Below are 22,413 nucleotides of genomic sequence, written 5' to 3'. Positions count from 1 at the left end.
TGACAGTTCAAGTACCACATGCAGTAGAGGTTCTTGTGAACCGAACACAAACACAACACTTGACCATAGCAAGACTTACCGGTTATGAACTGACATTGTTTCAACCACACATAGAGATCCGACGGTGTAATACATTGAATCCTGCTACACTATTACCTGTAATTGGAACAGACCCACTAGCTCATGATTGTGTTGAAATCATTGAAATAAAGACGAAACCTAGACAAGACTTGACAGACGTTCCATTGTTAGATCCAGACCTGACGTTGTATGTAGACGGATCGTGCATGAGAACAAGTACAGGAGATTTAGTGGCCGCGTATGCAGTCACAACAGACACTGAAGTTATTGAGACACATTGTATAGATACTTTGTCAGCCCAAGCAGCAGAACTTATTGCCCTAACACAAGCCTGTATTCAAGCCACATATAAGAAAGTTAATATATACACTGACTCACGTTATGCATTCGGAGTTGTACACTACTTCGGCGTGCTGTGGCGAGAGAGAGGTTATTTAACTTCCCATGGTGCCCACATTCAGCACGGACCCCTCATTCATGCTTTGTTAGACGCAATACATCTACCCACTGCTATATCGATTATGAAATGTAAAGCACACACGAAGGTTACTGATACCATTTCTCAAGGCAATGATTTAGCTGACAAAACAGCTAAACAGACTGCTCAGAATCGCACATTAGACATGACAAAGCCAATAGTTCAGACACCAACACAGTGTATGACAATTAAGGATCCCACACTTGACGTAATTGACATACAGACACATGCCACAGCAGAAGAAATAAAGAAGTGGACTGAACTAGGAGGGATCCAGACAGATCAAGGATGGATGACGAAGGAGAAATCTGTATGGTTTCTCCCTGATTCCATGGTTCAAGCCATTATAGCTACAGTTCACAGTCCAGCACATTTAGGAGAGAAGGCTATGCTAGACAGCATTCAGCACATTTGGTTCAATAAACATTTACGAGCAGCAGCTAAACAAAAAGTTCGTACCTGTATGATATGTTGTCAGTTTAATCCAGGAAAGAGTGTTCCCGTAGAGCAGGGTGGATTTCAGCCTCCTGACCATCCTTTTGAAGTCCTCCAGATGGATTATATTCAGATGGAACGTTGTCGAGGATTCAAATATGTCCTCGTAGTTGTCTGCGCTCTCTCCCGTTGGACAGAGGCGTATCCCGTATCAGATTACACTGCCCCGACTACTGCCAAGCAGCTAGTTCGAGAATTCTTCCCACGGTACGGTTTACCACGTGTTGTATATTCAGATAACGGTCAGCCTTTCTCATCCGAATTAATGAAACATGTCTCACTCTTGTTGGGATATCAGTGGAAATTCCACTGTGTCCGACACCCCGAGGCAGCAGGTCTCGTAGAAAGACATAACCAGACACTGAAAATCAGACTGTCCAAAATATGTAGAGAGAAAGGTGTCGACTGGATAGTAGCATTACCAGTTGCACTCTTTTACATGAGAATGGTAGCACACTCTAGAACAGGGCTATCCCCGTATGAGGTGATCTTCGGTAGACCGCCGAATATGTGGGGGACGCCTATACCACGCAAAATAACTGACATTGACTGTAACATGCTGACAGATTACTTGGCTTCCTTGATGTCTGCACTACAATCTTCTCGTTCACAGGTAGCTGCAGCCTTTCCCGACAACACTGAGGCGAAACCCCATGACGTTGTTCCGGGTAATCTTGTCTTTGTGAGAAATTTCGACAGGAAAAATCAACTGGAGCCCAGGTGGAAAGCACCCAAGTTGGTCCTGTTGACCACAAGAACAGCCGTGAAGATCGAGGGACGCAAAGGGTGGATTCATTCCAATCACATAAAAAAATTTCATGGACTACCTTCAGATATAGACACTGTGCCCTGCACTCCCTCACAGACTGATTCAAAACTTCCTTTTGTTGAACAGAATGACTCTCAGTGCTATAAATTAAAGCTTAGGCCCAAACAGTCGAGCAATTTGATTGTTTAAGTCCTCTCCAAGGTGAAGCGGTTGAATTGTCTCCGACATGTATCCCTTGGACCTGAGTAGAGAAAATACCCGAGAAATGTTGAAACGACAGGCGTATTGTAAATCACTGCGTAGCTACTGTATGAGGACATTATTAATTTTGTTTTTATTGAGTGTTTTAGTAATTATTACGAGTGTGATTTTGCACATATATCATCCTATCTCTAGACATGTTTATAATGTTGCTGCAGAACATTCTTTTAGTGACCTACCGCCACATGAGTTGTCCTATAGACTTGCGCTGCGTAATAACACATTCATTAGTATGTTACATCATTCCCATCAGACTAGTAATGCCACCAATTGTTGGGTGTGTGGCCGACTCCCTCCCTATCAGAATAACAAAGGAGTTCTGCCTTTCTTTCCACATCCGTTCACACACAATGGCTCCTGTGGAGCATGGTTTAGTTTATTAAATTCCATAGACCCAGACACAGCAGTTTATCAACAACATTGGATATGGGGAAATCTGAATCTAGTTTTATTCAAAGTCTGTCACCCCAATAAGGAGGGTCACCCCAGTAGAACAGGAACTGATTTAGAAAATGAAGTGTATAAATTAGGTAATTTTACGCCTAATCTTATGATTCTGAATGTCAAATCCGAAGTTGAACTAATTCTGCCCACTATGTCAGTATTTCCAGTTAAGGGTGAATTATGTGTAAGAAAAGTTGGTTCCATACATATGGGCCATAGCCAATGCGTTACTACAATAGAATATAGTGATCAAGGTAAATCTTCATTTAGAGCTTCTCGCCATTCTTACTTTATATGTGGTCAGACGGCATATATGCGTCTGCCTCTAGATTGGGATGGTACCTGTTACATAGCATTCCTTTTGCCACCTGTTTTCCTAGCTCCCCCTGATTATTATCGAAATGTTCATTTAGTACACAATAGAGAGCGAAGAGATCTCCCAGTTGTCGATTATACTGAGACAGCATGGGACAAATATGTAGATTTCAATAAAGGTATCTTTCCCTATATAGGTACTATATCTAATAGTAAGCTGATACGCAGACTCACCAAGACTCTTGAAGCTGTAGTAAACGAGACTATAGCCGCCCTAGGCAATCTGACAGAGGAACAATCAGTGATGAGAATTGTTGTTCTCCAGAATCGTCTTGTCCTTGACGTCATCCTGGCCGATAGGGGCGGAGCTTGCAGGGTCATCGGATCCAGCTGCTGCATATTCATACCAGAAAATTCGCCATCTGTATATAAAGCTATAACACGCCTTCATAAGATTGTAAGCCAGATACACGAAAATCCAGGCACTTGGACGTGGTCCGGGTGGTTTTGGAGTGTGATATCAGCCTGGGGATGGAGAGTTTTATCCTTCCTAGGTATTGGCCTTCTTATGCTCTTCAGTTGTTGTTTATGCCTGCAATGTGGACCAGCGATTTGTGGTCTGTGTGCCACATCATGCATTCCATATCACAGTTCTCGTTCAAAATGCCGGAAGAAGAAGGAAGAAGAAATGATGCTCCATGAGCAAATCGATGGAATGATGAAGATTGATGTCTCGTGAAGGGCAAGAAGGGGACAAGGAGGGAATGTGGAAATGTGGATTTTCCTGATCAGTTATGTCCCCTATCTTGGACCCCAACGGTTCTATATGCATGTTACAAGTACATGTATGTTCCCTCCAGTTCCAGTTTCCAAGACGCAAACATATGTGTGTCTACCGTCAACATGTTCTCTGTCAGATCCGCCATCAATGGGCTGGATATTCGATTCCCAAGTATGAAAGGCCACCGACTTTATATGGCTAAGTTACTCCATTTTTACAGTTCAGGCAAGTAGGCCCGATTCTGTCCTCAAAGCCTTTCCCTGCTCTCTGTCTCTGACAGCTTCAGCTTGAGCTCGCATCTGTATCCATGAACTTTGTCCTACTCCCTGTGCAGCTAACGGTGCCTGCCTCGGCCAGTTTTCGCATGCCTGCCAAGAAGCTGTATTTCACCTTCGAATTATCTATTTTGCTCTCCAGCCGATGCATTCCTGTCTAGTGATTTAGGTAAACATTTCCTTTAGCTCACAAGCAAAGGACTCAGCCTTTCCGTCCTCCTGCAAGTGATTCATAGCCCTGCTGCCATGGAAAGTTTTCTGCCCCTCGCATCTCATATAGACACTTAGACGCTTGTACACGCACACACAGTCAGTATAGACTAGATTCTGTCCGAGAGTCCTTCCTTGTGGATAACATAGTTCTCCAAACATAGGATGGTAGATATGATTTGGGATTAGGTTGACTTGACCCCCCAGACTTCTCGTCTCCACATGTAGAGCTAAATGTCAAGTCCCCTTCACCCCCTAGTTGCACGTCAATTACACGTCATGCTGCTGCGCGCGCATCTATGCCAAGTATTATCTTATAGATCCACCTATGTCTGATAATCCTAACCAATCATGTTTCTTTTATTCCTTATTACGCCTAGTTTCGATTATGTCACTGTCACGTCACTTTTCTTATCAAATGTTACGCCTTCTACATTCGTTTCATTGTAATGCATTTATTATAAAAATACATGTCTGTCAATAAAATATTGTACTTCACTTCCTGAACCCTCGTGGTGACGGAACCTGAAGGCCGCGACTCGAGTCGGCCATTTTGAATGGAATAAAGCCCATTAGAAAACCTCTTATACCACGGATTCTGCCTCTTGTTATTTTGAGCTATTTTACTTTATTTAAGATCCCGTATGAAATTCAGTCCGGTATTTTTATTTACCACACCCTCACAGGACGGCCAAACAGAAGTTCAAAAGGGGGAAAACCCTACCCCCTTCTGTGGCACCTCTCTAAGTGAAAAGCAGGCACGGTAAGAGGATATCCCATCTCCTTTTGAGTTTTTCAGGGAGCCACATAATCATGCCTTTCAATGTCTTGTTGAATCTCTCAACAAGGCCATTGGTTTGTGGGTGATAGGGTGTAGTAAACTTGCACTGCACTCAACACTTTCCACATGTGTTTGAGGTAAGCAGACATGAAGTTGGAACCTCTGTCTGAAACCACCTCCTTAGGAAACCCTACCCTGGTGAAGACACCAATGAGGGCCTTGGCTACTGCTGGAGCTGTAGTAGTCCTGAGAGGAATTGCCTCAGGGTAACTAGTGGCATGATCCACTACCACTAGAATGAATTTGTTACCTGATGCTGTGGGAGGTTCAAATGAACCCACTATGTCCACATCTCCCCTTTCAAAGGGAACCCACACCACAGGTAGTGGTATAAGGGGGCCTTTGAGGGCTCACCTGTCTTTCCACTAGCCTGACAGGTGACACAGGAGCTGACAAACCCCTTTACTTTTTGGCGCATCTGGGGCCAGTAAAAGGGACTAACAAGTCTTTGCCAAGGCTTGGTTTGACCCAGATGTCCAGCTAGGGGGATGTCATGAGCTAAGGTTAGGAGAAACTCCCTGTACTTCTGAGGCACTATCACTCTCCTAGTGGCTCCAGGTTTGGGGTCTCTGGCCTCAGTGTACAGTAGTCCCTCTTCTCAAACTCTGTGGGTACCATTGACATCTCCTTTTTCCTGTGCAGCAGCTTTCTGCCTCAGACTTTCAAGAGTTGGACAGACGTGCTGTCCAAGGCCCAGCTCTTCCCTAGAGGGTACCCCTGGGCCTAAGTGTTCAACCTGGTAAGGGTCAAGCTCCATAGGCTCAGTTGCCTCTGGGGTGTCCAAGTCCCCTCCCTGAGGAGAGGGGTCCTGATCATCTTGCTGTACAGAAGCTGGTTCCCCGGTCTTCTTACCTTTTCTCTTGGAAGGTTGGGCCATACTTTCAGGCTCCAACACTTTTTTGACCCTGTCTCTTGCTCGGTGCTCTTGTTCTTACACACACCAATTCAGGGATATCCAGCATTGCTGCATGCGTTTTCAGTCCAACCTCAGCACATGCTGTGGTTTCCAGGTCATTGCCAAGCAGACATGCAGCTGGTAGCTTTGGAGAGACCACTACCTGTTACAGGCCAGTAACACCACCCCCCGCAGTCTGTCACTATAGCCATTGCATGGTTTGTGGTAACACTGTCATCATTGGTGAATGGGTAAGTTCTCCCAATCAAGTATTGCTCAGGGGGAAACCAGTGTGTCTCTCACCATAGGGACACTGGCACCTGTATCCCTCAGAGCTCCTATGCTAGTTCCATTAATCCAAGTGTATTGTAAATACTTTAAGGTTGGGTGGCCACAGAGCTACAGTGGTAAACTCAACTTCCCCTTCTGAAACTATAACTGCTTCGGGGTCCAACCCGATTTGCTCTTGGCAAACTGTTGATCCCATCTGGAGACTTGCTATCCCAGGAGTAGGTGTAGTAGGACTAGGGGCCTTCTTGTTTGGGCAAGCAGCATCTCCAGTTAGGTGTCCCAACTTCTTACAGTTGTTACACCAGGCATTTAAAGGATCACAGTTCTTTCCCCTGTACCTATTATTGGACTGGGAAAAGTTTTGGGACCCACCCCCATATGTAGGTTTTTGGGGCCCTTTAGAAGACTCAGGCTTTTTATCTTGGGGATTCTCCCCACCTTTCCACTGGGGAGGTTTTGTAACCCTTTTCTTTTGGTCACCCCCAGTGGTTGTTTGTCACCCTTGTCTTGACCCAGTGGTTTGTCTTTGACAATTCTTGGGGAGAAATTAGACCTAGGTCTACCAAATGCTGATGTAACTTTTCATTAGTGCAATTACTTAAAATATGTTCTTTCATAAAAAGATTGTAAAGTCCATTGAAACCATGCACATTGTCTTCAGTTAACTAACCATCTAGTGTTTTAACTGAGTAGTCTACAAAGGCAATCCAGGATTGGTTTGGGGTTTTGTGAGCCCCCCTGAATCTAATTCTATATTCCTCAGTTGGGAGTCCAAATCCCTCAATCAGAGTTCTCTTCAAGAGGTCATCAGACCCAGCATCTGCCCCTGTAAGGATCAGGAGTCTGTCTCTGCAGTTACCAGAGAACAGTTCCCAAAGGAGTGCTCCCAGTGTGACTTCTTCACTTTTCCCATTTCACAAGCCCTCTCAAAGGCTGTGAACAGTTTTGTGATATCATTACTCTCTTCATATTTAGGGACAATCCCTTTCGGGATTTTAGGATCATAAGATTGCTCTTTATCCTTATTAAGTAAATTGTTGCTACCATTGATGGGTGCTAGGCCCATCTCTGCGCACTCTCTTTCTAGAGCAAGCAACCTGTTCTCTAGATCCAGTCTTTTGGTCAGCCTCACTAAAAGGCTGTCCTCATTGAGGTTTTCCTCAGTGGTACCTGACCCACCTGTGGAGGATCTAGGTACTGAGAGGTTGATTCTTGGAGTCAAGGGTACTTGGACCCTTTTCTCCCTAGGAAGTGGAGGGGCTTGATCTACTAGGTCAGCCCAATCATCTCCTTCCTCATCTGACTGGTCTTCTCCATTTTCAGGTGGGTGGTCCTTAGCATAACCAGCCAACAGCTCCTGGAGCTTTTGTTTGGTGGGATGGGACTCCATAGCTATGTTTTTAATTTTACATAGGGACCCTTACTCCTTGAAAGACAAGTGAAGGTAAGGGGTGAGGTCAAGCTCTTCAACCAAGACATCTATGTCCTTGTGGTTATTTTCGCTAACAGCTGGGTTCTTGTTTTGAGACAGTTAAAAAAAAAAACTTCTAACCCCTCTAACCCTAGCTACAGTGACTTAGTTTTCTAAAATTCTAAAGGGACTTAACCAAGGCCCTAACAAGACTTTTACTAACTTTGGGAAAAAATTGCCAATTTGAAAAATCAGAATTCTAAAGACAATTTAAGAGTTCTGTCATGTGATCAGGTGGTAACCAAGTAGTCCAGCAAATGCAAAGTTGTATATCCCACCACTGATCCACCAACGTAGGAAGCTGGCTCTGTATATACTATACCAAAGTGAGCTATACTGTGCACAGAGTCCAGTGAAACCCCAAAGGTAGGCAGAGGTAAAGTTAGATAGAACTATTTGTGGCAGTGTGGTCGAGCAGTAAGGCAGTATCAGAGGACAGTGATAAGCATTTGTTGTACACACAGTCAGCAAATGAATTCACACAATCAGACTGAACTTCAGGCCAATTGTTTTTGTATGCAAGTTACTTTTGAGATTACTTTTCTTACTCAGAGAAGTATACCTGGATACTACCCTGGGATATTTCCTGCAAACAGGTAAGTAAAATCTTTTTTGTTAGTGCAATTTCTTAAGGTTTTTAAACTCCACACTTAGAAACATTTCCAAGAAACACAGTCAGTGTTATCGATTCTGAGGTAAGTATTTGGTCGTGGGAGTTGAGGTTCTGGAGTAGACTCAGGGCTCCCCCAGTGTCAAGGATGCACTCTAGTTACACCCTCAGTGGCACTAGGGCAGCCGAGTGCAAAGGGTCAATGTTATCCAATGGGGGATATGGGGTCTTGGTTGGTTGCTGCTGGCAAGCAGGCCACTTGGTTGTGGGAGCAAAGCGCCTGAACTTTAGCTCAGGGCAAATGGGTAAACAAAGTAGCACCAAAGGTGCACCCTCAGTGGCACTAGTGCGGCTGGGTGCAGGGTGCTGTTTCGACGTCTGTTTCAATGGGGAACCTCTGGTTTGCAAAGGCACTGCATGCTTGGGGACGAAGGTCTTCTGGGTGCGACCACCACTTCAAGAGATAAGTTGGGAAGTAAGAGGTTGGTTAGGCACCGTCAGTTTGGGCACCCAAGGCCGTGGGGCATCGGGTGCAGGGGTGCCTTTTGGGGTCGGATATTCTTACCAGCACCTGGTCGCAGTTGGGGGGACCTTCTGGATTTAGGATGCAGGCGTCGGCTGGAGGCAGGTCAGTGGTCGCCGGATCTCGGGTCAGGATTGCCAGGGGGACCTCGAGTGGTGTTTGCCCACTCGAGCTCAGGCTATGGACGGCGGGTACAGAGTGGGGTGGAATCACGGTGTCTGGCCGGAGCCAGAGGTTGCGGATGAACAAATCCGGTGTTTGCAGGAGACAAAGTCTTTGTGCTTGCAGGCAGGCAGGTCCTCCAGGGTTTTCAAGGTTGCTGGCTGCAGGACACCGAGATTTTGCAGGAGAAGGTTCGAGGGGAAGACAGGCCGGTAGGGCAAGGGCCAAGGCTGCTGCATGGCTGTTCGGTCCTCCTTCTTGTAGTTTCTTCTGGTCTGAGAAAGCAAGGTTAAGCGGTGCCCCTAAATACTAGATTTAGGGGTGTTACAGGTTGGTAAAAGGCAAAGACCAATGGGTCTCTCTGGCGTGGGTACACCCCCCCATTATGCCACCCTCCAGTGGGAGGGGAGCATGAGCCTGTCCCTGGTTGGCTGAGTCCCCCCCCCCCCCCATCTGCAAGACGGCGGGGACTGGGAGTTGTGCTTCACCTTGCCCCTCCCCACCTGAATGGTGGAGTTGGCAGAGGTGGGCACACCTCTCTTCCTCACTTGTTTTTCCCGCTGGTTCTCCCGCCCAAAGTGGGGGGTCAGAGACTGGGGAAGCTCACAAAGACTTGATGCTTCCCCATCATGAACCCGGCCCATCCTGGGGGAGGAGGCTTGGCACCTAGTCCCAGGATGTGCATTGTTTCAGGCCAAAGAAAACAGCAGGCTCTCGACCCAGGGGTCCAGAAACATGTCTGGTGGTGGCAGGTTAAAGCAGCCACTCAGCCTGCACACGAGTGGTGGGTTAGTTTTCAGGGGGCATCTCTAGGATGCCCTCTGTGTGCATTTTTCATTAAATCCCACACTGGAATCAGTGTGGGTTTAATGTCCTGAGAAGTTTGATACCAATGACAAACTCCAAGCACTAAATACTCTTAATGGCAGCACTGCACTTACATCGTCTAAGAATGGACTTAAGACACTGTTGGTGTACAGGGCTCATGCATCTGTACCCTCACCACTGGTATAGTGCACCCAGCTAGAGGGGTGACTGATCTATGCCAGGGCAGCGGGTTGTAGGCATGGCACACAGATGTGTTAAATTATAGGGGACACTGTTCCGAATTGAGGGTGCAAAGTGTCACCCAATCAACAAAAGGAAAGATTGAGAATAGAGTAGATGGTGAGAGGAGGAGGAAAGAGAGGCAGAGGTTCATCCCCAGTATCAAGGATCCAATCCCAAAGGGGAGGGCCGAGTCTTGCCTCTTAGTTGCCCTCACATACCCCAAAGGATGTCATGCTTCCTCATCGGGCTTTAGCTCCTAGTCGTGCCAGCGCTGCAATGCCCGACGGGTCCCCAGAAGGGTCACTTTCACGGAGATCTTTTAAGAGAAAAGCCGTAGGTGAGTGCGGGTGTGTGAGGTGGATCCAGTAGCAAAAGTGGTGAAGTGCGTGCAGCGAAAGATGTCCAAAAATAAGTAAATAAAACTACCTAGGAGTATCCACAGGAAGACCCTTTAATAGTGTGGTACCCCTGGTAGATTAAAAAACCAGAAGGTTGGTGAGATACTGTAAGGCTTAAAGTGCCCTTGTAACTGTTAAAAGTTAGACACATTTCACGCCTGGTTTGTCTAAATGATCAATGGCGTTTCTTCAGGACCTAGCTGATGTGATAGTAGTGCACGTAAGAATGGGGTTCCGGAGTGGAAATGGTAACCCGCATAAGTGAGAGGTGGCTTGGGGGTAACCACAGGGCTATGTTCCCCGTTATGTGGTGCAAATCACGACTTGTAGATAGACCCAAGCCAAAGGGGTACCCTAGAGGGGATGACAGGTAAACAAAGAAAGACAAAAGGATTTTTGTGTCAGACGTGCCATGGCAAAAGTGCTTGGTGAACCTGTGCACATTAAACGGAATAGCGTCTGAAACAGCATAACTACACCAATGGACATTTGAACATGGTGGTGCAGACTCGGTGATTGCGTTTATAACTAGTAACAGTTGTCAGCCAATTCCCCGAAGGTACATGCGGCGATCCCTCCGATGCGCTAGGCCAGAAGGGATGGTCAGAGAGTCTGGCTATTACGCTTGAGGTATCCCGCTTGTCCCCGGAGGGTGATCGCCGTAGTAGTTGTCTGTACAAATGGAGAAGTATCTAACGAAAAGCATAGGTGTAACGTATGATACGGGACATTAACGGGAGAATCGAAATTCAGAGCCTCAGAACCAGGGACCCCCACCCCTACCGCGATCAACAGAGGGTAAGATTTCCCGACACCAAAAGGCACCCGGCGCCCTGCGGCCCCTTGTGCCCGACTCCTGGGTACCTACCTATCCTCCAACTACCCAACTTAACTCTCAAAGGGGTGGGCACACCTGAAGAATCTTCGTCCCCGAGCTTGCAGCCTTTGTTCGTCCTTGAGCTTTTCCATTGCAATCCATTGAGCACCCGAAGGCTCAAAATGACCCTGCACCCAGTTGCCCGAGTGGCCCTGGCAGTGCAACTTCTACTCCTACCTACTTCCCTATTTGCCCTGAGCAAGTGACCAGGAGCCCAGCTCCCACAGCCGCGTGGCCTGCTAGTCAGCAGCCACCAACCAAGGGCCCCCTACCTGCCATAGGATAACATTGGGCTTAACTCACTCTGCACCCAGATGCCCCTGTGCCGCTAAGGGTGCAACAACTGTACTTACCTGACCCTGGGAGACCCCCGAGTCTATGCCCAGAACCTTAACTCTGCCAGTTGAGTACTTACCCAAAAGCCGATAACTCACTTTTCTTCCATAGGGTAACATTTACTGGTTCCTCTTGAAATTTCTTTTAAGTGTGGAGTTTCTAAACTTTAAAAACATTCACCTAAAATCAACCGAGTAACGAAAACGAAAATACTCCTCTGCTGATATTAAATAAGAAGAAGTTTGAGACACGCTGTCCGTTGGAAAGATTGCGAATTTTGAATTTATTCTCTGAAATAGGAAGCACCATACCTGGCATATGATTTTATGGATTTATGGAGATATTGATGAATTAAGGATTATCTTTATAGTAATAGTTGCTTAAGCCCTGAGGAAGTCTTTTGGAAATTGTAACCATTGACGAAACACATGTTGGCTGTATGATCCGAGAACGGAATCTGTGTATAAACAAGTCTTCCATGAGAGACTACGGAATTTGAAAAAGATTTTGAACGAATATTGGACACTATTACCTTCTATGAATTTATGTTTGAAAACTCTATTTTATAGAGACTTATACTGTTTGCTATTGCTCAGGGAACCAACCTTTGATTTGACTTACTGAAAGGCTTTGAGTGGGATTGGGACTCTTGTTCCAGCACCCACTCTTGGAATGGGATTGAGAGCAGCAGCAATTTGGAGTACTGATCTTTTTTTTTTTAGACGATTACTACTTCTTAAGTTTGCTTCATCTTTAGGTACATTTGTCACACAAATTCAAGACCTTCCTTGAACCCAAGCAATAAAAGCACACGTTGTGCAGGTCTAGGATCGACAATGCTTCCTGAAGTCACATCAAAGGCTAACTTCTATTTTCTCAGATGAGATCTCATACCTGGCACACACTATTTTGAAGACAAAAAAATAAAACATGTTGGAAATGTAGGTCCAGAACTCATCAACATGGAAAGAAAACAATTAACATCAGGAGTGTTGATTTCATATGGCTCTGCACTGTCATATCCAGGGGGTAACAGTTTTAGCAGAACCACATGGTGCCTGGAAGTACTTCTGTGAAAATTCTCAGTTTGAAGTCGGGGAATATTCTTAGGGTGAAAAATCTTCAGTTAGAAATATTCAGCAGAGTACCAAAGATTAGCAGGTCAAAGGTATGTAAGACGTTGGTAAGTGACAATGGGGGAAGAGTTACAGAAATACTAAAGTTGTATGCAATGGGAGGGTAGCAGACAATATTCACATTATACATCACAACTCTGCAGCAGTTAGAGCCAGTTTGGAGGAGTTAGACAAGTTAACCATAGGTGGGTGCCCACTGCTAAACCACTTCGACCAGTAGCCAAGTGTGGCAAGTCTTCGATAGATTTTAGCAGTGTTAAAGGGGCGCCAAAGAAAACAAACTGTTCAGCTTTGGTTACAAGGGCTGTAGTTAATGCAAACTTTATTTACAAAAAATAACACTTAAATTAGTTATTTCATGCCATTCGATTCCAAAGAGAACCAACATGTCTAGGGTTACAGTACGTCTCAAAATTTAAAAAAGAAAACAAAAAAGCAAGATCAGCAGAAGAATGCTGAACAAATAAGAACCATGAAAAAATAATTTACAACGCTTTTAAAAACAAAACGGATGAGATATTAAAAGAAGGAGAAAAGACAGATTTGACAGTCTGTACACAAACATACATTGATAGCCTCTTTGAGAAAGCTCAAAGAGAAGAATATTTACATAAACTTGTGCCACAATAAACTTGACTTCTCGCAGAACCCACAGTTTTCTACATAAACCAGTTTGTTTACAGCAGGCTGACAGGGCCAATTACTATGAAGGTTGCTAGTCGAGTACATTATGAGACCGCCGAGCAGCACGAGAACCCCTAGAAGCCCGATTTCATTTGCGACTGCTTTTGATTTTTTCCAGTCTTTTTTTCAATTCGTCAATGTTTGTTGCAGTGGAAGCAGCAGTGCTAGTGACACCAGTAGAGAGGGTCTGGTTAGAGTCCAGGTCCAAATGCTGATACGGATCCCTGGATTCACGCAGTTGCGAAAGTTTACTTTGAAGCATGTCAGTGGATGAAGCAACAGCAGGAACAGAGGATTTCGAAAGCAGGGTGGAAACGGGTGGCCGGTCTTCCTGTGAGGGCAAAAAATTAGGCAACCTTGTAAAATGACTATTTTTTAACAACAAAGGAGATACGTAGCAGAAATCCACAAGCACCCTGGCCCTCAAACTCCTGTTTAGTTCTAAGAAATTGCATAGCTCAGAATACAGAGAGAAAAATATTGTCCTAAAGGAGTCGAACCATACTGGGAAGAATCGGTTTCCTTTGGGCAACAGAACAGAACTGGTACAAGAACACTATATTCCATCTCATCTGTCTACCAATACAAGCAAGTGCAGCAAGATTATACAAGTTCAGAAAGTGACAAGCTCAGAGTCAGCTAGCAAAGGATTATTACAAAAGGAAAAAAGAAACGCTTTGCATTAGAGAAACATCTATATTTCTAGGAAGAGCAGCAGCAGGATCCAGGCTAGTACGTGAATCAAAAAAATCAAGACAGCTGCTTGGGCGTATGTTTGTAGAAAGGAAACTATGTGTAAGTTACAAGTGAGATGTTGGTAATATTACTCTCAGAATCCTCACCTTCACATCTGGAAATGCCTTGAAAAGCACGACTACCTAAAGCTTTGCAGGTAGAGCAAAAAGGTTTACCATAAGAACTGCACCCAACCCCCCCCCCCCCCCCCCCAACTCATTTGTTTTGCCATGTAACAGGTACATGATTCTGGGATCAGTTCAGCTCTCTGCAGTGCCCTAGCGATGTGATACCTTTGCATTGTCAAGACCACAGCGTTGACGAAGGATCTTCAACTTCTCCAGATAAACCGAAGGCCCCAGCTCTTCGCCATTACTATTGGACATATGTGTCACAGTGCTGGTAGATGAAGGGGCACAAGTCACCTCTGCCAAATGAGAAGAAATTGCTAAAGAAAAAAAAATTGTTAACAGTTACATTATCTTGAACTTATTGTGGGTTACTTAATACACCAAGAGTCCCCTAGTTGGAAGACATGCAGTTAGTAGCAAGAAGCAACAGCGCCTCGAGACCCTCACGGGTATAGCAGCCGCACTATACAAATCCTGATTGATTTATTGAACCATTGGATAAGCTGAACAGTTATGCCGCTTGATTCAATGAAATATAGTCCTGGCCTGGAACCATCACATACCACTGCATGAACACCCAACTCCATCCGATGAACAAACCCTTTCAGCATCCAGTGCTTTGATTTAATTAGGTGAAATTTGCATGGAGAAAACTGGCACACAAGATTTCTAGTCAATTTCCTCGATTGCAATACTACAAATCTCATAATTGTGAAGGATGAATGATAAGATACTAACCTTTATTAAAGCTTTTCCTGCAGATTACTTGTCCACAGAAAGATTCCTGGTCATCACATGTGCATAGAGATTTGAAAGCAACCTGCCCAAAACAGTGCTGTTCCAAATATCAACTTGGCCCAACTTAACCAGTCCGGCAGGCAGAGAAACCAATATGCACACCAACCACATAGGAGAGTTTGGGAGGGGGAGGATTGGCAGGAAGATGGACTACCCATCAGAACAAAGATTACAGCCAATGCAGTAAGCAGCTTATTTTCCTATTATCAATAATATTTGCTGGAGACTTCTCACCTATACAAAGATTGCAATACAACATATCAAAACGCCAAATCTTAGCGAGGAAAAATATGGACCATCCATTTTAAATAAAAAAAATGTAAAAACCTGTACTGCTGATGTCTGCTTTCCTCTAAGTCTCCATTACGCCTGCAAGGACTCAAAGGCATGTGCCATGGTCACAATGTAAAAGAATAAATGGTCTAGAAAAGGCTATGGAAGTAAGGAACAAATTACTTCAGGTAAAGCTCCTTCTGGTCGATTGTCTAACTGAAGATACCTCACCTTATAACAGAGGTCTTCAAACTTTTTGATGCCGAGACCCTTTTTTTTTTTAGGTTCAAGGACCCCCTTCTGATAAAACTTTCTAGAACCTGGTACTCCTTATCGACAACTATCAACAATCATAAATGCCCCAATTCCCACAGCAAATAATTTTGACGGTGGGGAAATTAAACAGTATTTAGCAAACCCATAGGTCAGTGAGCGTGGGGGTGTAGTCAAAGGTGTAGCTAAATACAAAGGGCCTAATTAATGAGGGATTGGCTTAGGGCAGCGCTGTAAGTCTTCTTGCTGTACTGCCCTATGCCAATGTGAGAGGGCTGGATAACACGATTTATAAAATACAGTGCATTTGTGTCCTATTCCCTTGTGCACAAATTGCTGCGTAGCATCAACACAGGCAGGATTGTTTTTGTACAAACAATCCCAAGAGGTGTTTTCCTCTTTCTATTTGAGTTGCAGAATGCAGCACACATGGAAAGAGGAAAGAATGAGGAGAAATGAAAGAATTTCTCCCTGTTACGCCTCTGCTGGGGAGGAGTCTGTTTTTGGAGCTGCTCCAGGTTTACTTGATTTTGTAAATATGGGGCAGCATCAAAATCCATTAGGTGTGGCATGGGAACCCCACGCAAAGCCCATGGATCACCTCCTTGACGCAGAGTAAGGCAACACAATGACCAGCGCTGCTATGTCTTACTCCACATCTATGAGGCTATTAAAGCTACGCAGAGCGACTTTGTACCGTCTCATAGGTATGGTTGAGATGCTTCCTCTGGCGATGCAAGTCTCTCCTAAATAAGCCCCAAAATATTCAGTACTTTTTTTTTTTTTAGGTCTTTCACCATCAATAATGGGCAGCGTAATGAAAAGTAAATTTAAAAAGTTGGTACTTAGAGGGAAATGCACTGAAGGACATTACGAAACCTTTATTTATTAATGCACTGAAGAGGTCTGTGTAACCAGAGAGCCACAGAAGTAAATCTCGATTGGTGCAGTGGAGAATAGGTAGGTGTGCTTTTACAGCTCCGAGGTCACAGCCTATGATAGAAAGCACTGTGAATATGTGAGTCAATATTTTATACTTACTTTACACAGTGTTATATAGAGTGCTGCAAAACGTGCAAATAGTTTTACAATAAAACAGTGCTTCTAAAATGTAGATTTGAGTAATACCAGAGCATAAGAAATGCAATTTATTTTCATAAATGTCCCTTCAACACCTCTTTAGAGGTACTAAGGTCTGTGTAAATGCAGTTAAAATTAAAAGCAAGCACTTCGCAGCCCAGTTAGCTCTTTGCACAACCACTCAAAAAACAGTATCTTTGTCATCACAAAGCTTGGTGTGATTTGAACAATTAAAGCCAGACCTGGCTTCCAAGCACCCTTTACACTTGCAGATTAACTGATAGGCACATTTGAATTTCATTTAGGCAAGCAGACACCATGGCACGAAAGCTTTTCCAGCACTAGAGACTCTGTTGATTAACTATCTAAATCAGCCATCCCAGGACAGCTGTCTTTTTCCAAAATTAAAGCAAATGTTTTTGATTGCAGTCACAAGTGAAGCTGGGGAATGCACGCACCCCTTCTCAGGACTCCAGGGCCCACCTGGGGATCAAGGCCTACAGACTGAAGACCGCTGCCTTAGAATGTCTTCAAGGCGCCAGACTTGAAGGATAAGTTACTAGCCATGGGTAATGGTCTCTCGTGGATACTAGAACTGCAGATTAATCACCTTTAGAATATCCCCAGGCGCCAGAGTGGATCTGTAAGATTTTTCTGCATAGCCCGTGCACACCAATGAATAGCTTTGTGCACCTCCACAGCAAGTCCCATTACGCCCCAAAAGCGACAGCTGGTGCTGCACATAAGCACAACCCAAGTGCGATGTCAGTTTCTTTCTGGACATTGTCCATGCCCTCTGGCATGGTGCCCAAACACCAATTGTGCCAGTGTGCAAATCTCGAATTTAAGACCTTTTGCAATGGAAAAAGCGCCCATTCCACAGAATAAGGAGGGAGGGAGGGTGGTGAGGTAAATAACGTTCTTCAGACTTGTCACTTTCATAATACATCCTAAAGCTGTACACCTCCAGTGGTGGATCTGTGGAATGACTATAGGAAAGTTCCCATTTTTAATGGTTACCCCCACTTTTAGCCTGATATCTGATGCACTCTGAATGTGCACTGGGTCCCTGCTAACCGTGCTCCCAGTGCCTGTGTTCTTTCCCAAAACTGTACAATTGTTTCTGCAACAGGCACACCTCTGGGCCACATAAAAGTCCCTTGTAAAAGGTACCATTGGTACCAAGGGTCTTGTGACCAGAGGGTTCCTTAAGGCTGCAGCATTTATTGTGCCACCCTCAGAGACACCTCAAACACATACATACTGCCAATACACTGTTTTGGTGCAGACAAAACCTATGCCCACCAAACTCTGACTGTGGCATATGTAGGTCACTCCTCTAGCAGGCCTCACACCCGTAAAACTGTGAACAATACCACAGGTGGGGGCACAGCTGCATGAGCAATATGTTCCTACAGTGTCCAAGTCCATTCTTAGACATTGTAAGTGCAGTGTAGCCATACTGAGTACATGGTCTGGGAGTTTGACATTACGAGCTCCATGATGGCTTTACTGAATGCTAAGAAGTCTGGAATCAAACTTCTCAGCATTATAAACCCACACTGACGCCAGTGTTGGGTTTATTACAAAACGCACTCAGAGGGCATCTTGGAGATGCCCCCTGAAATACAACCAACTCCCTTGTGTCCAGCTCACTGGTCTGCACCAGCCTGCCACACCCAGACATGTTTCGGACCCCCTGAGGTGGGAGCCCCAGTGTGATCTTGTGGGTCAGAGACAAAGCCTGCTTGGGGTGGAGGTGCTCCACACCTACACCCCCCCCCCCCCCCCCCCCCCCCCCCAAGCAGAAACCGTGTTAAGGGCGGTGAGCCTCAAAGGCTTCCTGCCCTTTGTTATGCTAGCCAGGGCCTCTCCTGCTAGTGGAGATTCCCACCCTGCCTGACTAAGCCTCACTGTTGGCGTCAAGGTCGGCGGGAAAATTAGTGCGGAGCAGTGAGCCCCATCTCTGCCAACACTACCCCAAAGGTGCCCTGGAACTAGGTGCCCCTCCTTAGAAAATCCTCCATCTTGAATGGAAGGATTTTAACCAATCAGGTTAGGGGATGCCCCTTCCCAAAGGGAGGGGACACGAGTGTAGCTACCCTAAAGGAAGGTAGCCTATTGGCTACCTTCTGGCAGTAACTAACTCCTACATTCAGTATTTGGGGGCACCCCTGCACCTTGAGCCTCATTCCTGCAACCTATGAAGAAAAGGACAAAGACGACATGCAGAAAAGCCTGAAGCTGCCCAATGACTTGGCCCAGCCCTACCGGCCTGTCTCCAGCTTAAAGAACCTGCGAAGAAGCCTCCTCTTGTGGCCAGCAACTAACAGAAACTAGAGGAAGACTGCCACTCTTCAACAAAGAACAGATCTCGCGAGGACAGCTGCTCGGTCTAGAAGAATCCAACTACAAGGACTCAGGATCCAGACAGATACACATCTCCTACCACTCTGCACCACAGGCCCACGGCCTGAGTGGCTCACCTGTACAGTGAAGTCTCCCCAGCGATCCAGACCTCCATTTAAGCAGCTAAACTTTGTTGGACTCCACGAAGATGCCTACAGCCTCTTCAGGAAGGGTCCCCCTGACCGCGACCGGCCTCTGTAAAGAAAATCCGACCCCATAAGGCACCCCTGCATCCTCAGCCCCCCAACCTTGGGGATCCCAGCCGATACCGCAACTTACCTGCCCAGCTGCTGGTCAACTTTATCCAGCCTCTGTGCGACAGATTCTCATCTACTTGCATTGGGCACCCATTGCTGATTGGCTCCCTGCACCTGGTCGCCACTGGTGGTGTATGATTGGTGCTGCCTCTTGCCCCCCCCCTGTGCTAGCTTTAACCCCTGGGGCCTTTGCCCTGAAACAGCGGGTACTTACTTGCAACCAAGAACTCTTGCGGGCGCCCCCCAGTCTCCATTGACTAACACTGGACCCAGTGACCTCTGCACCAGATTGCCCTAGTGCTGGTGGTGCAGTACCTACCTTGATCTGACCCTTGCCCAGTGTTGGACTAAACCTCGAAGACCAGATGTTTTAGTCGTGCATTTACAGATAAATGTACATACCTGTTTTCCTTCCAAAGGATTGCATAGCATTTCTGGCTATTGCACTGAATGTTTAACTCTTATATTTTCTAAGTTGCTAGTGTTGGACATTATCAAAGTATTTTTAATACTCCTGTAAGGTGCTTTTAGGCCTTTATAAAACAATACCTGCTGTATTTGAAAAGTATTGCTATTCTTGGAACTGTTACTTACCTGCACCAACAAGTTGATATGGAGTTGAGACTCCGCCGGACACTAGAGGCCTCTGATCTCCGCCTCTCCCATATGGCCCCCCCATCCCAGGAGGGACGCGTCAGTCACTACTACATGCTCCGGTTGGGGTAGGGAGAGGCATCTGCCCCTGACCCAATCGCGGTCCGTGAGCCACCACTGCAACTGTTTCGCAGTGCCCTCCGAGATCAAGACATGGTTGGACATGTTGCCTCAATGCTGGGCCCACTGAAACTTCAGGTCCCACTGCAGAGCCCGCATTCGCCACCTGGCGTAATGCACCAACAGGATGCAGGAGGCCATCAGCCCCAGAAGCCGCAGCACCAACCTGACCGAAACCCAGGATAGAGGCCGAAAGATGGGAATCAGAGCCTGAATATCCTGGACCCGATGTTCCGAAGGATAAGCCCGGAACTGCGCCGAATCAAGAACCGCTCCGATGAAGAGGAGCTTCTGGGAGGGTCTCCGGTGTGACTTCTGCACGTTGATGGAGAACCCCAGCAAATGCAGGAGGTCGGCCGTAGTCTGGAGGTGGAAGACGACTTGCTGGGGCGAGCCCACCTTCAACAGCCAGTCATCGAGATAGGGGAAGACTGGAACCCCCGATCTGCACAGATAAACTGCGACCAGCGCCATCACTTTCGTGAACACCCGAGGGGCACTGGTGAGGCCGAAGGGGAGCACGGTGAACTGAAAGTGCTCCTGACCCACTGAACTGCAGGTAACGCCGGTGGGCCGGCAGGACGGGGATGTGAAAATAAACGTCCTGCAAGTCCAACGCTACCATCCAGTCTCCAGGGTCGAGGGCAGCCAGAACCTGAGCTAAAGTTAGTATCTTGAACCGTTCCTTCCGGAGGAAGGCGTTGACGCTCCCGAGGTCCAAGATAGGGCGTAGGCCCCCTTTGCCCTTCTTGGGAACCAGAAAGTAGTGGGAATAGCAACCACGGCCTACTTCTGGACCAGGAACGTGCTCCACGGCCTCTTTGGCAAAGCGGGCCGTAACTTCCTCCCGCAGAAGATTCAAGTGATCCTCCGATATACGGTGGCACGGCTGGAGGGGTCGTCTCGAAGGGGAGGGAGGAGCCCCTTCGGACGATTTGCAGCACCCACCTGTCCGAAGTGATGGATCGCCAGTGGAGCAGGTGATGGCGAACTCTGCCGCCCACTGGCGTGGAATGGGCCTGAAAGCTCGGACTAGGAGGGCTTTGAGGCGGATGCTGCCGGGGTGGATGTGGACTGACCGGCACGTTTTCCTCCAGTACCGCCACGTCGGAATCCACGTCCGCGACAGCATGCAGGTTGGTTGGTTCTGCGGCCGGTGGCTGGGCGGACGTGAGGAGGCGCCCCTTCCTTGGCCACGAAAGGCGGAAGTTTGCGGCCGTGGGGCCGAGAGACCCCAAGGACCTGGCCGTAGCCCGGGAGTCCTTAAAACGACCCAGCGCACTATCCGCCTTCTCACCAAAAAGGCGAGTGCCATCAAAGGGCATATCCATGAGGGTACACTGGACATCCCCCGAAAAAGACGTGGACCGCAGCCAGGCGTGGCGCCGGAGCGCCACCGTGGTGGAAATCGCCCTACCCAGCGAGTCCGTGGTGTCTAGTCCACACCGTATGGCATGTCGTGCTGCATCTCGCCCGTCAGCAAGCGCCTGAGAGAGACGAGTCCGGGCCTCGTCCTGACACAGGGGCAGCACGTCCTCCACCGTATCCCACAGAGTGGGAGAAACGGTCCAAGAGACAAGCGGTGTTCAAAGACCGCAGGCCCAAACTCAGGGAAGAGAACAGCTTCTTTCCGAACTGTTCCAGCCTCTTGGATTCCCAATCCGGAGGGGCGGACGGGAAGGAGGATTGGGAAGTGGAGGCCTGGATAACCAGACTCTCGGGGGTGGGGTGTTGGGACAGGAAACTGGGGTCGCCCGGAGCAGGGCGGTGGCGCCGGGCCACGTTCCGATCCACAGGAGGAACTGTGGAGGGCTTGGACCAAGTGCCCTGCAGAACGTCTAGGAGGGCCTCATTGAACTGCAGCAGAGGCTCTGAGGAGCTTGCTGACAGTTGAAGCACCTCTGTGAGGATGTTAGTCCTCACGACCACAGCAGGCAACTTGAGCCCCAGGGCTTCGGCCGCCTTGCGCAGCACCACTGAAAAAGCTGCACCTTCCTCCGAGGCCACAGTCGGAGGAGAGATGAAACCAGCATCCGAGGAGGTGTCCAGACCACTGGCATACCCCAGTTCGTCTGCCCAGCCCTGTGAAAGTTGGCCCTGTATGGCCATAGGGTCCTCAGACCCCTCCCAGTCGCTCCCGTCCTCCGATTCCTGATAAACAGGAGGAATGATCGGAGCCGGGTGGTAGATGAAACGCTCATACATCGGCGTCGGGTGCGGCGCCAATCGGCGCCAGGCCCGGACAGGGGCTAAACCAGGGAACGGCGTCGTCCGGAGACGGCGCCAGAGGCGGAACCGGT

At 47.1% G+C, this 22,413-nt stretch overlaps 1 protein-coding gene across 7 annotated transcripts in view; it reads right to left on the bottom strand.

Annotated features, from left to right (window-relative positions):
* Positions 1–12,997: 12,997 nt before the first annotated feature.
* CKAP5 (cytoskeleton associated protein 5) overlaps positions 12,998–22,413 on the bottom strand; it is a 1,152,983-nt gene continuing 1,143,567 nt past the window's right edge. For all 7 annotated transcript variants that reach the window (XM_085646654.1, XM_085646649.1, XM_085646653.1 and 4 more), the window contains 2 exons: positions 14,412–14,566; positions 12,998–13,714 (listed from right to left, as the gene is read on the bottom strand). In XM_085646654.1, coding sequence (XP_085502780.1) covers positions 13,472–13,714; positions 14,412–14,566 — 398 coding nt within the window. In that variant the 3' untranslated portion in view covers positions 12,998–13,471. The remainder of the gene's footprint in view (positions 13,715–14,411; positions 14,567–22,413) is intronic.

Source organism: Triturus cristatus, chromosome 3_1 (assembly GCF_964204655.1).
Source record: "Triturus cristatus chromosome 3_1, aTriCri1.1, whole genome shotgun sequence".
In the NCBI taxonomy this organism is placed as follows: domain Eukaryota; kingdom Metazoa; phylum Chordata; class Amphibia; order Caudata; family Salamandridae; genus Triturus; species Triturus cristatus.
Note: the sequence above shows the minus strand (reverse complement) of the source record. Positions and strands in the feature narration are given on the sequence as shown.